The sequence below is a fragment of the Pelophylax lessonae genome (assembly GCF_965119305.1).
Source record: "Pelophylax lessonae genome assembly, chromosome: 3".
Lineage (NCBI taxonomy): Eukaryota > Metazoa > Chordata > Amphibia > Anura > Ranidae > Pelophylax > Pelophylax lessonae.
The window spans coordinates 198,663,879-198,679,758 of NC_138770.1; the positions used below are offsets into that span (position 1 = coordinate 198,663,879).

Genomic DNA, 15,880 nt, shown 5'->3' on the forward strand with positions numbered 1-15,880 from the left:
CGCATTTCGCAGCGTGCTTCTTCAGGACCACATTTTAGCATCAGATAAATCTTAAGACAAAAGAGAATTTTCCATTAGTACATTTATGGTACATATAATGAGTAATGCATTGTGTGTGCGTACAGTTCAAAGTAGACTCACACCTTATGGATGTAGCTAGTGTCTCCCGGGCGGACATAGAAGATACAGGACAATACAGGACAATCAAGGCAGAGTAGTGATCTAAATAATTTCTATGGCAAGATCTAAAAGTATATATAAAATGTGGTTTAAGACATTTATATTTAGTAAATTAAACCAAATGTCTTAAACCACATTTTATATATACTTTTAGATCTTGCCATAGAAATTATTTAGATCACTACTCTGCCTTGATTGTCCTGTATCGCATCTTCTATGTCCGCCCGGGAGACACTAGCTACATCCATAAGGTGTGAGTCTACTTTGAACTGTACGCACACACAATGCATTACTCATTATATGTACCATAAATGTACTAATGGAAAATTCTCTTTTGTCTTAAGATTTATCTGATGCTAAAATGTGGTCCTGAAGAAGCACGCTGCGAAACGCGTAGACCCAAAGATCAGATACGAATTTATAGTTGTTTAACTATTGTTGTGAACGCATTATGATTGCATCATAACCCACACAATTTTTCCAGTCATCCCCTCCTTTGGCCGATCTGGATAAAAATTGTCTTGGGCTATGCGATTTTAATATCCATGTTAAAGGTTACCTCTTGAAGAGGAAAAACTCTATGTCTATTGTTTGTCTCCAAAACTTTTAATTTTCTGTAATAAAAAGGTTATATTTTACTATACACGAGTAAACTTGATTCATTCTATGATGTGCCTTAGAAAGTCCAGTCAATTTTTTCTGTGACCATTCGATGCGATTTGGTTTTCCAGACGCACAAATTTTCACAAAATCGTTCTGTTTTAAATTTTTTGGATGATGGCACCTATTGGGTAGTTCAATTTCTCCTCTGTTCTAATTGTTTTCTGTACAACCAGCCTGTTGGAAAGTATCAGCATGATCAGCACCACCAGCTATAGCTGGCAGGGCTGAGCAGTGTATTCTGATGGTGGGGACATCTTCCCCCTGCCAGAATACAATAACTCAGCAGGAGTGATTCCCCCATCCACATTGAGTGTTTTAAAAACATTTTTCTTTCAACCCGCTTAAAATAATGAATAAATTAAGGGGTGCCTAAGGCTTGATTCCCCATCTGTGACTCGATTGAATCACTCTAGCTGTGCTATTGTATTCTGACAGTGGAGAGCCATCCCCGCCATCAGAATACACTGATCAACATTGCCGGCTGTGCTGATTGTGCAGAAATTTTCCAACAGGCTGCTTGTATTTTGATTTTAGTTTGCTAACAAGAGTAACACAGTGCCCTGCATTCATCTAGGCACAGTACAAAACATAGTAAGCGCTTTACTCAGAAGCTTTGCCTACTAAGGCCAGCCATACACAAAGCGAATTTCTTTCCTGCAAAAAATTTGCTTGACTCCCCCATCAACACAGACAGTGTCGATGCGGGAATCCCTTCTGCCAAGCCATTGTCTTGTCTCAACAGAGGGGTGGGGGAAGCCGTCCCTACTGGGAGAAGACAGTGATTATTCCTAGCGGCTATAGGAGCCGCTATCGATAATTGCAGTTAAAACCCTGCATGCTGTTTGTACCCAAGTTGATTGATCGATCAACTTGGTACATTCAGCCTGCCCTTACACGGTTCCAATCTCGGCCGGTTACTGCTGAACCAGCCAAGATTCAAACCCTATATGGCCTGCCTAACTCACAATTCAGTACGCTCCACAAACAGAAAGAGATAATGAATTCCCTTTTGGTGTTCAAACTATATCTAAAACCCTTTTTTTAACATTTTGTATAAAGACAGAAAAAGGTAAAACCTTTGTCAGGTTTTTGGATTTATTTTTTTGGTTTCCTGTGTTAAACTGAGAAGATTTCCTATCACTTTCTGTCCCAGATACACAACAGGAATTAAGAAGAAATCCCACCGTAGACAGGTGTCACCAGAACAGGTGTCCACATTGTATGATTTCCCCTCTGATGCTGTTTTGAATGCACTTATAACATTTTTCAGTACCCAATCATTTTCTGTCCCAGTGACAATACTTACGAGGAAAAACAGAGATGATGAATGGGGACATATATAGCAATGTAGCACTACCCCGTAGTCGCTAGTGTCCCGGGTACCCACTGCTGCACAGCCAGTCACACTGCATGTCTTTCATACATTCCAATGCAGAAAACAGACCTTGGTTTATTTTTGATGTTTTATTAGGGGTTGATCACTTGGATGGGGTAGGGAATTATGGGATGGCCAACTTGAAAAATGTCCAGAACTATGAAAAAAGGGACACTTCCTCCCTATTTACAAGTAGTCCTCTTCTTCCATCCTTCTGCACAAACTTGGTTTCCACAGCACACTCACTCATGTGGCAACTAGCAGGATGTTACTAGTTCAGCAAAGGCCCGTTATAGGCAGGGAATCTTAGTCCCTTGACAAAGTAGTGCAATGTGAGTGAACAGCATGACATTTTCCTTTTGCTTCCCTGTAGCCACTAATCCCAGCACCACTTGCTAGCCCACCTGGCTACCTCCAGCCACGCCTGGCTGATATTCCTCTCAGTTCTCCAGACTGACTTTCTGCTCCAGTCCTGCCCGACTGGCACATGCACATGAAGACCTCCAAGGGCAAAGTTAGATGAATGCTTGGCACTATACGGTCTTCAAGAGAGGCCTGTTGCAGATGACAGTCTCTCCCCTTGTCTGTTTCTGTACTGTGCTGATCTACTCACTGTCTCTCCTTGCACCTTCCTGCTGCCTCTCTGGAATGAATCCTTCCACTGCCTCCTGTTTTAGGATCCTCCCTGGCCAGCTTCCCTGAGCATCTGGCCTGAGGTAAACCCCCCAGGTAAGGGGTCCCTCAAGGGCCACCAACAGCCTCTCCTCACGACTGCCTCTACACCGTCCACACGACTCCCCTGGTAGAATGGCCCATGTCTATTTATAGGGTTGTCTAAATCCCCTGCCAGCCCACCTCTGGAGACTGGCTGAGTCCCCATACATATGCATGGCAGCTCCTCCTAACCCCCACCCTCTATTTCTAGAAGGTTCTCCAACCTTTCAGACACCAGGGGTAGGCACCAGAGAGCTAACAGGATGAGTTATCCAGCCCTGGCCTCTCGTAACCCTGACCCAATTCAATGACTCCTGGCCAGAATATGCTTTTTTCTACTCTCACACTAGTAGCACACACTAGAGGGGGCTACAGCAATAAAAAAAGGTAATGGTGGCCTAAACACTTCCACACTTTGTCTAAAACGAAAAAAGGTTTTAGATATAATTTAATATTGTTTTCTTGCATTAACATCAGAATTTCATAATAACGCATAAGGAATTTTATTGTTGGCATTTGGCTAAATCATAGGCCTTATCAGCATAGCTAATAATTCTCAAAGTGTAAACATGGACATTTCCTGTTATTGTTACACAAAGCTGCATAGCCGTTCCTGTAAGTTAGTTGGAGGTTCGAGACGCCTATGAGTGATGGAGGGAAATATTGCATTATTGACGTTTTACACAGAACATGTTCAGCCCATGTTTTTAAAATGCTAGGAATGTGGAAAATATTTAGGAATAACGTGCTAAACAAGTCTGAATTGGTCTTTCAATTACTAAGTTAAAAACAATGTTTACTATTACATTTAAGCAGCTTTGGCACCATGTTTGTGCTGTTAAGCATGTCTTGCTTAAATCCTCTCCAGCCCATTCCTCTGAGCACCTGTGGTGGCTGGGAACACTTATTAACATGCTACAGCCGTCTACCTTTTGTCTTCTCTTGTATTATGTGTTGAGTTGGAATGCCTCTTTCCCACCGCTGGGATGCAGGTGTGTGCAACTTTGTGATTCTTGGAGACGAAAAAAAAAATGGAATTGGATTCTTTTTGCTTGCCTCTCCTTAAAAAGAATTTTACAGTTGTGCTATGTCACAGAAAGGCTAAAGCAAAAAAATCAGATTACTAAAAGTGTCCGTAAGTCTTTTTCTTTGAATTCCAACATTATAACTGTGTGAAGTTAATAAAGAACAAAAGCAGAACTTCACTCTAAAAAAAATAAAGGTCAGTGGCTACAAATACTGTAGCCACTGACTTTTGGGAAACAGGTACTCACTAGTCCAGCCTGTCTTCTCCACAGTCAATTCTTTGCCAGTCTCTCTAGGGCCGCCATCTTGGATTCGGGAACCAACTGTGACTTCCAACTGTGTCTCACAGCCGGCTCCCCATTGCACATGCACAAGGCACAGTAGTGCAGTGGGATTGGTCCTGCAACCTCCTGGGATATCATGTGAGAGGCTGAGGGGAAGAAAAGGATGAGTGGTACTTTCCATTTTGGGTGAAGGTCCACCCAATGGCAGGTATGAATATTTTGTACATAGTTACATTGGTCCAGCTTGGACCAATGTAACTATATAAATAACATATCTAGCCGATCCCCCTGAAAGCCTAAATCAATGAAGTAGCCACCGCTATTCTAGTGATCTCCACTTGCTTCGGGTCCCGTGCTGACAGCTGCCCTTCTACATTCTGAACACAGCTTGGCACCAGCGCCATTCAGAAAAATCCTTGCATTTTCTGAATGAATGCAACAAATTCTTTGCTTGGGCAAGATAGAAAACGTGACCTAACCTATCACTCTACCTCGTCCAATCAGAGAATGCTTTGCATTAATTCAGAAGATGCAAAATATTCTCTGAATGGCGCCCATTCTGATCAGCTAACCTCCTGTGTTCAGAATGCGGCATGGCAGCTGCCCGACATGGGACCCAGAGGCAAGTGGAGATCACTGGAGTAGTGATGTCTGCTTCAGTGATTTCCAGCTTCCAGAGGGTAAGCAGAATTCTTCTTTACATTAGCAATCGATGGGAAAATATTGCTCCTAGGGTGACATACAGGGAGATATCTGCTTAGGCATCAATGCCCAGCAGAATACTCACCTGACATTGGCTACTGCACACATACAACATTTCTTGTTATTTAAGCTGCATTCCAGCAAACAGCTAAATACGCAGATGAAATCCATATGTCAGAGCTGTTTTGCCTGCCATAGTCAGCAAAGCCAGGATGGAGTCCTCTTTTTTTTGTGCTTCAATTAAGTCAATTAAGTAATGCAGGTAACTCACATTTTTTGCCCTAAGCTTGTTACTGGATAGTGATAGAGTCACAGTACACTTATGGGTTCGTCTGATTGCCTCCCAGTGCTGCCCCTCTCTTTGAGAGCTTCGCTGTACAGGGGATTACAAGGAGTTAATGCAAATATAAATGTAGTACTAGTTAGAATGAGAAATTATTTACATTTTTTAAAGTGAATTCATTCCTGCATTCATTTATATGAATTATTTAATTATTTTATACCTGCTTTTAGTTCATCTTTCACTCTTCTCTTTGGAAATGTGTAAGATTGGCTCTACAGTTCTTTTCACCTTACAGTACTTCAGAAACTTCCAAAGAAATTGTTTAACAATGCCTAAAACAGAGAACATCTATCATCCATCCAGCAATGATTTACCCCCCCCCCCCCTGTTAAATCATCTATATAACTGACTAATGGCACACCAGTAAAAAAAAAAATGCCTGCAGTTTCTGTACTTTGAGAAAAGTACACAGGTTTTCTTGAAGTTTACTTCACAGTAATAAATGTTCACAATCCACATTAGAAAAAAGTAATAGTGCCACAGAAAGAAATTGTGCATGACAACAAAGCTGGTCTGTTTTCAAAGTGACCTAGTTTTGTAAAACGTTTAAAAGAGAATTATGGAGTTTCCTTTTTTCCCCATTTATACTTATCTTGGTGGATGCAGCACCTGTCCGATGCTACATTTGTCCCCGGTGCCTCTGCTCTGAGAACTGAGCAATCGAATACCGTCGATTGCTCGGTTCTGACAGCTGTTTGAGCAGAGAGCTGCTGACTAACTCTCTGATCTGCCCTCTCCTCGCTCACTGGAGCGCTGGGCTGTGGAGAGGCGGGGAGCGGCCGGCTCAGGCTCTCAGCATCTCAGCAGCTCACTGAGAGGCTGAGCCGGGTGTCAGTCCAGGCACCTTGGGGATCCCGACTCCGTGGTCATGATGACATGGTGGACCGACATCTGTAACGTCAGCAGAGAGCAGACTTCAGCCCGCTCTCAGCTAAAAACGGGTCACAGCAGTGCAGAACGAACTGCACCCCTGTGATCCATAGGAGATGTACAACCAAACAAGCTTTGGCTGTACATCTCGTTTAGGCTGGCCATACCGAATAGAATACTGTTCAATTTTTTTGTTTTAAAATCATCCCCTAGCTTTCTAACCGTTAGTGGGGTCAAATCAGTGTTCTTTTTCAACTGCAGTGACAAGAAAATTTGAAGGAGCAGGATGGAAAAAATGTCTTGAACAAACTAAATTTTTTAACGCTGTATGTGTTTTTAACTTGGAAAAGTCCATTCATTTCAAAACTGCTCTCCCAAAATATAATTTCTGCCTCCATTCTGCCAAACAAACCTACTTTGTCTCTCTTGTTAATGCCTTGTCATCCAGTCCTCATCGGCTCTTCTATACCTTTAACACTCTGTTTTGTCTCCCACCACCTCCACCCACTGACTCACTCACCGCCCAAGAGATTGCCAATCACTTCAAAAGCAAAATTGATGCAATTTGTAAGAACATCCCCACTGTACAGATACTTTACCCACTTAACATACCCTGTCTAACAGCACATTTAATACTTTTGTCTTTTGACCTGGCTGCTACTGAAGAGGTTACCAAACTTTTTTCAGATGCCCATCTAACCAATTGTCCCCTGGATCCTGTTTCCTCACAACTATTATGATCAACCTCTTCTTCAATCCTATGCTCTCTCTCACTCACATCTTTTATCGCTTCAGCTCTACTGGCAGCCTCCCCTCACTCTAAAGCATGTACAGATCACCTCCATATTTAAAAAGTCCTCAATGGACCCCACTAAGCTGAGTAACATAGGACCTCTCTCCTTGCTCCCATTTAACTCTAAACTTTTAGAATGTTTATGGGGGGATTTACTAAAACTGGTGCACACAGAATCTGGTTCAACTGTGCATAGTAACCAATCCACTTCTAAATTCAGCTTGTTCAATTAGGCTTTGACAATAAAACCTTGAAGCTGGCTGACTACAATGCATAACTGCACCAGATTTTGTGTGCACCAGCTTTAATAAATCGCCACGATAGTCTACAACTGTCTGAGCTTCAATCCTCACTGAAAAGAACCTTCTTGACCCCTTTCAGTTTGGCTTTCGCTCGCAGGACTCCTACTGAAACTCCGTAATGATTTACTCACTGCTAAAGCCAATGGCCACTGCTCCATACTCTTACTACTACAGTCGACCTTACTACTACTACTCTTACTAAAGATTTGCTTTCTGACCACCGCAGCAGCCTCCAAGCATTACCATCCATTTGATCTCAGATAGCAGAAGTCCTCCCTTCAGGAAGATCTCCATCCATTCACTTATTTACCTATACACTATCTGGACAGGCCTAATTAATATTAAATCTGTTGCACCTAAACATGTGAATCACACTAAACAGGTATATACATTTATATATCTTTCTGGGGTCCACATATTCATGTCCATCTCACCAAACCCATAACATATGGTTATTGGCCGATCTTCTATTTCTTTATTATAGATGGTGGAACATTTATGCCATCAAAGTGACATTCCCTAGTTTTTGGTGACTGTAAAATGAAGGGTACTTGAAAGTTGCTGGCACTGCATCAACACTTGAATTGCCAAACACACAACTCTTTTTTGCTGTGACCCAGCTGACCCCAGTGACTCACGGGTCAGGCGCCAGGCCCCTGTTATCCCTTAGTGATGTTTGGAGGGCATTATATGGTGATTTTCCTTTTCTTTTAACCTTGGTTATTGGTCTAATACCTAAACACTTCTACACAGAAAGTAACTCCCTTATCTAATGTCTATGCACCCCTGAAGAAGATTAAAAAAGTAAGATTCAAAACGCATTGGGTGTTCACCATCTGAATTTTCTGTTTGGTGATTTCAAATGTAAATATGAGTATACTGTAAAACATAAGGAACTTTGTAATAACCATTTTAACATTGTGTAATGTGTTTTTATACTTTGTGATATCAATAAAGACTTTTGTATAATTTTAGAACTCCCCTTAAGTCACAATTCATTGTGCAATCTCATTTGTTATCGTTTAAAGTCCCATACATGAGGGTTTCTTTATCTACACATATACTGTATATAAGGAATTTTGGCAACTACAAGCTACATTTCATATTTCTTTTTAACGAATGAAACCACCAAGCTACTCATTCACTCCCTTGTATTTCTTGTCTTGACTATTACACCTCCCTTCTCTTTGGCCTACCCCTAAGCAAGGCTATTCCCCCCCCCCCCCTTCAGTCTATCATGAATGCTGCTGCCAGATTTATCTACCTTACCAACTTCTTAGTATCCTCCACCCCTTTCTGCCAATCCCTTTACTGATTGCCCAGCGAATTAAAAATCAAAATACTAACAACAACATACAAAGCCATTCACAACTCTACCCCAAGCTACATCACCAATCTTGTCTCAAAATATCACCCACACGTCCTCTCCGCTCCTCACAAGACCTCCTACTCTCTAGCTCTTTTGTCTCCTCCTCCCATCCTCATTTCCAGGACTTTTCCAGTGAGGTAGGAATTCCCTGAAAAGTTGAAATAACACTTTAGGCCACATGCACACAGGGTGTTTGATTTACTACTCTGAATGCGTTAACTCCTGGCAGGATGACAGGAAATTGTGGCTTAAAAAAGCACCCATAGCCTCGTATTGCACACGTGTCAAGGGTTTGAGCGTTAATGGAATCCATTGGTCAATATTAGGATTGGTCAATATTAGAATATTGGGATGAGTGAACGCTCAAGGTCTAAATGAGTCTAGTGATTTTGCTACTCATAAGCTCTTCAACTGAATGCACTGGCAATGTTTTTTTTTTTTTTTTTTTTTTTCAGCCTCTGTAAATGCTCCTCTTCTTTAACCACTTAAGCCCCGGAAGATTTTACCCCCTTCCTGACCAGGGGGTATTTTGCGATTCGGCACTGCGTGACTTTAACGGACAATTGCGCGGTTGTGCGACGCTGTACCTAAACGAATTTGACGTCCTTTTTTTCCCACAAACAGAGCTTTCTTTTGGTGGTATTTGATCACCTGTGCGATTTTTTGATCACGTGCTATAAACAAAAAAAGAGCGTCAATTTTGCAAAAATAACAATATTTTTCACATTTTTTTTATATGAAATTCCCCCCAAAAAAAAAATAAAAATAAAATTTTTTTTAAATTTTTAGCCAATTTGTTTTATGCTACATATGTTTGGTAAAAAAAATTGCAAAAAGCGTATTTTGATTGGTTTGCGCAAAAGTTATCGCGTTTACTAACAAAGGGAAAGATTTTTGTCATTTTTGTTGTTTTTTTTTTAACGCGTAATGGCGGCGATCTGCGATTTTTTTTGCGGTACTGCGACATTGGGGCGGACAGATCGGACCCTTGACTGACATTTGTGACACTTTTGGGGTTACCAGTGACATTTCTACAGTAATCAGTGCTATACATATGCACTGTTACTGTAAAAATACACTGGTTGTGAAGGGGTTAACTTTATTTGGGAGGGAGGGGCTGTGTGTATCCCTAGGGGCGTGCTTTCTACTGTGATTGGCTGTGGCTTGAGCTGTAAGGACACTGATCAACGGATCTACATACTAGATCCGTTTGATCAGTGTCTTTACAGCGAGGAGAATGACAGGTGGCTTGTTTACACAAGCTGCCTGACATTCTCCCTCTCCCCCGCCGATCGCCGAGTGACCCGGCGGACATCGGGTCCGCTGGTCACACGCGCGGGGGGGTCCGTGACCACGCGGGAGCGGGAGCGCGCCTCCGGGGGCGCGCGCTCGCTCCCTAGACCCTCACAAGCTAGTGACATAGCCCTACGTCACTTTGCCTGTGAGGGGCTGACTGCCGACGTAGATCGGCGTTAGGCAGTCGGCAAGTGGTTAATGCCTGTAATTGCTTATGTGTGCATGGATACATACACTAACATTGAAACAAAAATTGTCAAATGTCTGTAAAAGAGGCATTTTTTAACCCAGTGTGCATAACCCCTTAGTTATAAAATGTATGTGACATCTACACTATTACTGAAAAATGTAGCTTTTTTTAATTATGTTGGATAATGTGCTCTTAGGCCCATTTCACATGGAGCAGATCTGTTTTGACAAGCTCCGCTTGTTCAGCAGGGATCGCAGATGACAGGTCCATCTCCGCTTACTATGCAGAGACGAACCTGTCAGAGTCCCGCTCTCCTCTATGGGGAGATCGGATGAAAATTAACAGCCAGTCAGTTTTTATTGCATCCCATCCAATCCGACCTCTGGACGCATGGCGAACGTATCCCCATACGTTCTGCACCTGCAGAATGTGATCTGGATCATTGTTGCTCATTTATAGCCCTCCTTAAGCATTAACTATGTATGACCTCTGTTAGTTGCAGGTACAGCTAGATAAAGCGGAGTCCAATTTGCACAGGTTGGATCAGGATCACAATATGGACCTCAAAAATGCCTTGACCAGGCTGGAGGAGGAACAACAGAGGTATGAAAAACTATAATTAAATTGGCTTTCATATCTGCTTAGACTTTGAGGATAGTAAATTTATAAAAATCTGAGTACTTTGTAGTTTAAAGCATTTTCTACCCATTTATGTTACCAAAAGTATTGGGACACCTGCCTTTATAAGCACATGAACTTTAATGGCATCCAGGGGCAGACTGGCAACTTTCAGCCCAGGGGGCAATTACAACCAAAGGCACACGGTGCAGGGACTCAGCCCCCCTTCCACTCTCTCTTCCCGGCCTCCTTCTTCCTCCCCCATTCCAGGCTGAAGCTCCGCTCCCGGTACTCTCTACTCACCGGCCGAATCTGGTTTCCCCACCTGACCAGCAGGGGCAGTTGGGGGGAGCAGGGACAGTTCGGTCAGGGCTGGCTGGAGGAGAAGAGTGGGGCATGGAACAGGCCTCTGCTCGGACATAGCTTACACCATCCATGCTGGGGGGGGAGAGCAGCACTCTGTCCTTGTCTTAATCCCACCCTCAGTAGGTCAGCGGTGGGGACTTTTTACTTCTCATCACCAGGAATCCTTTAGGCATGTCTGTGGCAGAAGCAGTGCAGCCTTTTTATGGGGCATCAGAGTGGCCCGGGTGGCAATTTCCCCCCTGCCCCCTGGCCCAATCCTCCCCTGATGGCATCCCAGTCTTAGTCCGTAGGGTTCAATATTGAGTTGGTCCACGATTTGCAGCTATAGCAGCTTCAACTCTTCTGTGAAGGCTGTCCACCATTTTTAGGGGTGTGTCTATGGGAATGTATGACCATTCTTCCAGAAACGCATTTGTGAGGATAGGCACTGATGTGGATGAGAATCACTGTCTCGCAGTCTCTGCTCTAATTCATCCTAAAGGTGTTATATCAGGTTGAGGTCAGGACCATGTCTTTATGGTTTTTGTTTGTGCACAGTCATGTTGGAATAGGAAGGGGCCATCCCTAAGCTGTTCCCACAAAGTTGGGAGCATTAAATTGTCCAAAATGTCTTGGTATGCTGATGCCTTAAGAGTTCCTTTCACTGGAACTAAGGGGACAAGCCCAACCCCTAAGAAACAACACCACACCATAATCCCCCCTCCACCAAATGATTTGGACCAGTGCACAAAGCAAGGTCAATGAAAACATGGATGAGCGAGTTTGGGGTGGAGGAACTTGACTGGCCTTCACAAAGTTCTGACCCCGAAAGGAACACAGATAGAACACCTTTGGGGTGAATTGGAGCTCAGACCCAATACTTTTGGTACTATAGTGTATATATTGCTATGTGGGAAACAGTTTCTGTCTTCTAGAATTGGTCAACAGGCTACCACCAATCTAGCTATCCAATGCCATCTTAGCACTCTGTTAGACTATCTGAGTATGATTTTGGAGAAATATAATGTAATGCTTGCAGTGGAAAATAGTTTTACATCAGCTGCCATTCTTTTGTTTGGATGTTAGTGAATTATTTTCCCTGCTAACTTACAGGAGCAGCAGCCTTGCACAAGTGAACATGACCCTGAGAGAGCAGATGGATCAATTAAAGTTAGCTAATGACAACTTGACAGAAGACATGAAACATTTGACCTCTGACCTCCACAGTGTACATGAGAATGTGGAGCAGCGGGAATCAGAGTGGAGGAAAGAGAAAGAGGTGATTTCAGTTAACATATAGTGTAAAGTGTTTCATTATTCCTTTTCCTGTTTTTTTCCTGTTTTTTTTTCCTGGCAGTGGTGTCAGCTTAAATAGGAAGTAAAGATTAACAGGTATTTTTATGTGTTTGCAGCACTGCAGACCACAATTGCAGACCGTACATGGAAGAATGTGCATGTATGGGTCTGTGTCAATGAGCTTTTGGTTGTGTTTTGCATTCCAATACAAATCTAGGGGATACAAAAAAACATCTTGAACTATGTCAAGTGCAAAGCAGTGGGAGATCAACTTCAGGTCAAATGCACCTGTCAGTAAATTCTGAATGACCTCAAAAGCGTCTCAGGCTGATGTCAATGGACACACAAACCCAATTGGCACATGCTCTATAGGAGAATATATTGAATATACATCAGTTTTTTTTTTTTCAGACATGTACCTTAAAGTGAAAATATCTTTTACTTAATGATTTGTTTACTAGAAAATGTATAGTGTTATGTATATATTTTCTTTTCTTTTAATTTCTTTTCTTTTCTTTCCCCCAAAAATGTAATATTTTATCAACAGATATTTATTATTGCATAAGAATATTTAATTTTTTTTTGCAACCATTTTATTTATTCAAAAGAGTACCTAAATGCACAGCTTTGAAACCATTTCATATGTGCTGAAAAGCTATACAAATGTCCATCACCTTTATCCTCAGCTTCTTTAGTCGTCATCTTGGAGTTGTGTTTGGGGTCATTATCATGTTGGAGTACTGCCCTGTGGCCCAGTCTTTGAGGGGAGGGGAACATGCTCTGCTTCAGTATGTCACAGTACATGTTGGCATTCATAATTCCCTCAATGAACTGTAACTCCCAAGTGCCGGCAGCACTCATGCAGGCCCAGACCATGACACTCCCACCACCATGCTTGACTGTAGGCAAGACACACTTGTCTTTGCACTCCTCACCTTGTTGCCACCACACACGCTTGACACCATCTAAACCAAATAAGTTTATCTTGGTCTCATTAGACCACAGGACATGGTTCCAGTAGTCCATGTCCTTAGTCTGCTTGTCTCCAGCAAACAGTTTGCAGGCTTTCTTGTGCATCATCTTTAGAAGAGGCTTCCTTCTAGGACGACAGCCATGCAGATTGATTTGATGCAGTGTGCGGCGTATGGTCTGAGCACTGACAGGCTGACCCCCCTTCAACCTCTGCAGCAATGCTGGCAGCACTCATATGTCTATTTCCCAAATTTACACTGTTCTACAAGCTGCACATTCACTAAACTACATTGTAGCAAAGTGCAATTTCTTCAGTGCTGTCACATGAAAAGATATAATGAAATATTTACAAAAATGTGAGGAATGTACTCACTTTTGTGAGATACTGTACCTATTGGTGAATTTACAACCAATTGTAGCCACTTGCTCTTACATTATTTTTGTTCTGTACATGAAAAACTATTTTAACATGTAAAATAAAAATCAGCAAATTTTTAGTAAGCAAAAAAGTATTCTAAAATTATTTGATTATATGAGACCCAACCGTTTCTCTTGTGATAACATTCTCCTGACCATCTATGTTATCTTATAGTTATTAACCATCATAGCTAGAGCTGTACATTCATGCACTGCATGTGTCATCGTCAGCATTTTATTGCCAAATGACTGCTTAAACTCACACCAAAAAGCTCCCACTCATGTTTTTACGTGAGTCATTGTTCTCACTACCATTATTTCTTGTCTTACTATAAAATATATATTAAAAAAAAAAAATCAAAATTCACATTGGGGCCAATTTATAAAGAACTAACACCACAAAATTAACTCTGCCACTTTTATATTTTAATATTTTTTATTGTAGTATAAAGCAAAGTGACAGTACAAATAAGCATCAGGACCAACAGGTATAGGATTATTTACCATGGTGGGTCGAAATGACACATCTGGTAGACTGTCTACAGTAGCTCTCAAAATTTCCACTCGCCTGCTCGCATTTAAAGAGAGCCATCAAATCCATATAGAAAATGTATTCGTTACATGAAAAGAGTATACAGGATGGCTAACATGTTCTCTGATCAAGGTGGTTTGCTGAAACATGTTAGCCTTCCTGTATACTCTTTTCATGTAATGAATACATTTTCTATACGGATTTGGAGTTGTCGGCTCACTTACTGGATTTGTTTGCTCACTTCAGAGCCAAAGCACCCATCTGTGGATCCCATCCATGAACTTTATTCAGAGGTTCCCCTGTTCAGAGTGCTGCATCTGTTGTCCACCTGCTCGCAGTTGGCAAGTGGAAATATGCTGAGGGCGAGTGTGGACAGAGCCAGCAGTAAAGTCTAAATCTCCAGCCACTTTCTGGGGATTTTGGTATGATGGGGGATGAAGCAAGAAGTATGCTTGGAGGAAGGGGGGAGGGGCATTTAAAGTAGGGATAGACCGATTATCGGCCAGGGCGATATATCAGTGGCCGATATGCACTTTCCCCAATATATCGGTATCGGCCCCGGAACTGGCCGATATTTTTGTTACATCATTCTGCCTTCTTAGGCCGCCTCCCTCACCTTGGACAGCCTCATCTGGAATCGGGACTAGTCTCACGGGAGTGTATCACAGCCATACACCCACCCACAGCAGCCGGTGCCAGCCAGCCATCCACATCCACAGGCCCTGTACCAGCGAGCCAGCCACCCACAGGTCCTGTACCAGCCAGCCATCCACAGGCCCTGTACCTGCCAGCCACAGGCACTGTAGCAGCCAGCCACCCACAGGCACTGTACCAGTCAGCTAGCCACCCACAGGCCCTGTACCTTTCAGCCACCCAGAGCCCCTGTATCAGCCACCCACCCACCACAGAGTGCCAGACAGCCAGCCACCCACCCACCACAGGGTGCCAAACAGCTAGCCATCCACAGACAGGGTGCCAGACAGCCAGCCACCCACAGGCCCTGTACCAGCCAGCCGCCCACAGGCCCTGTACCAGCCAGCCACCCACAGCCCCTGTGCCAGCCACCCACCTACCACAGGGTGGCAGCCAGCCACCCACCACAGGTGCCAGACAGCCAGACACCCACCACAAGGTGCCAGCCAGCCACCCACCACAGGGTGCCAGACAGCCAACCACCCACCACAGGGTGCCAGCCAGCCAGCCACCCACCACAGGGTGCCAGCAAGCCAGCCATCCACCACAGGTTGCCAGCCAGCCAGCCACCCACCACAACAGGGTGACAGCCATCCAGCCATTCACCACAGGGTGCCAGCAAGCCAGCCAGCCACCCACCGCAGGGTGCCAGACAGCCAGCCACCCACCAAAGAGTGCCAGCAAGCCAGCCATTAAGCAGTAAACAAAAATGAATATGTTCAGTACCAGATTTGTGTCAAAAAATGTCTTTATTTTTCAAAACTTTAAATGTACAAAATATCGGCCCATATCGGCCGATACCGATATGTTGTGACCAAAATATTGCTATTGGCCCTGAAAAAAACATATCGATCTATCACTAATTTAAAGCATAGATGTGTTAGATTGGGGGGGGGGTAA

General features: G+C 43.2%; 1 protein-coding gene across 1 annotated transcript in view; it reads left to right on the forward strand.

The window, feature by feature from the left end:
- The window catches only part of LOC309551030 (uncharacterized protein), a 181,951-nt gene that overhangs the window by 66,194 nt on the left and 99,877 nt on the right, over positions 1–15,880 (forward strand). The window contains exons 6-7 of the mRNA XM_082251472.1: positions 10,604–10,710; positions 12,184–12,349. Coding sequence (XP_082107598.1) covers positions 10,604–10,710; positions 12,184–12,349 — 273 coding nt within the window. The remainder of the gene's footprint in view (positions 1–10,603; positions 10,711–12,183; positions 12,350–15,880) is intronic.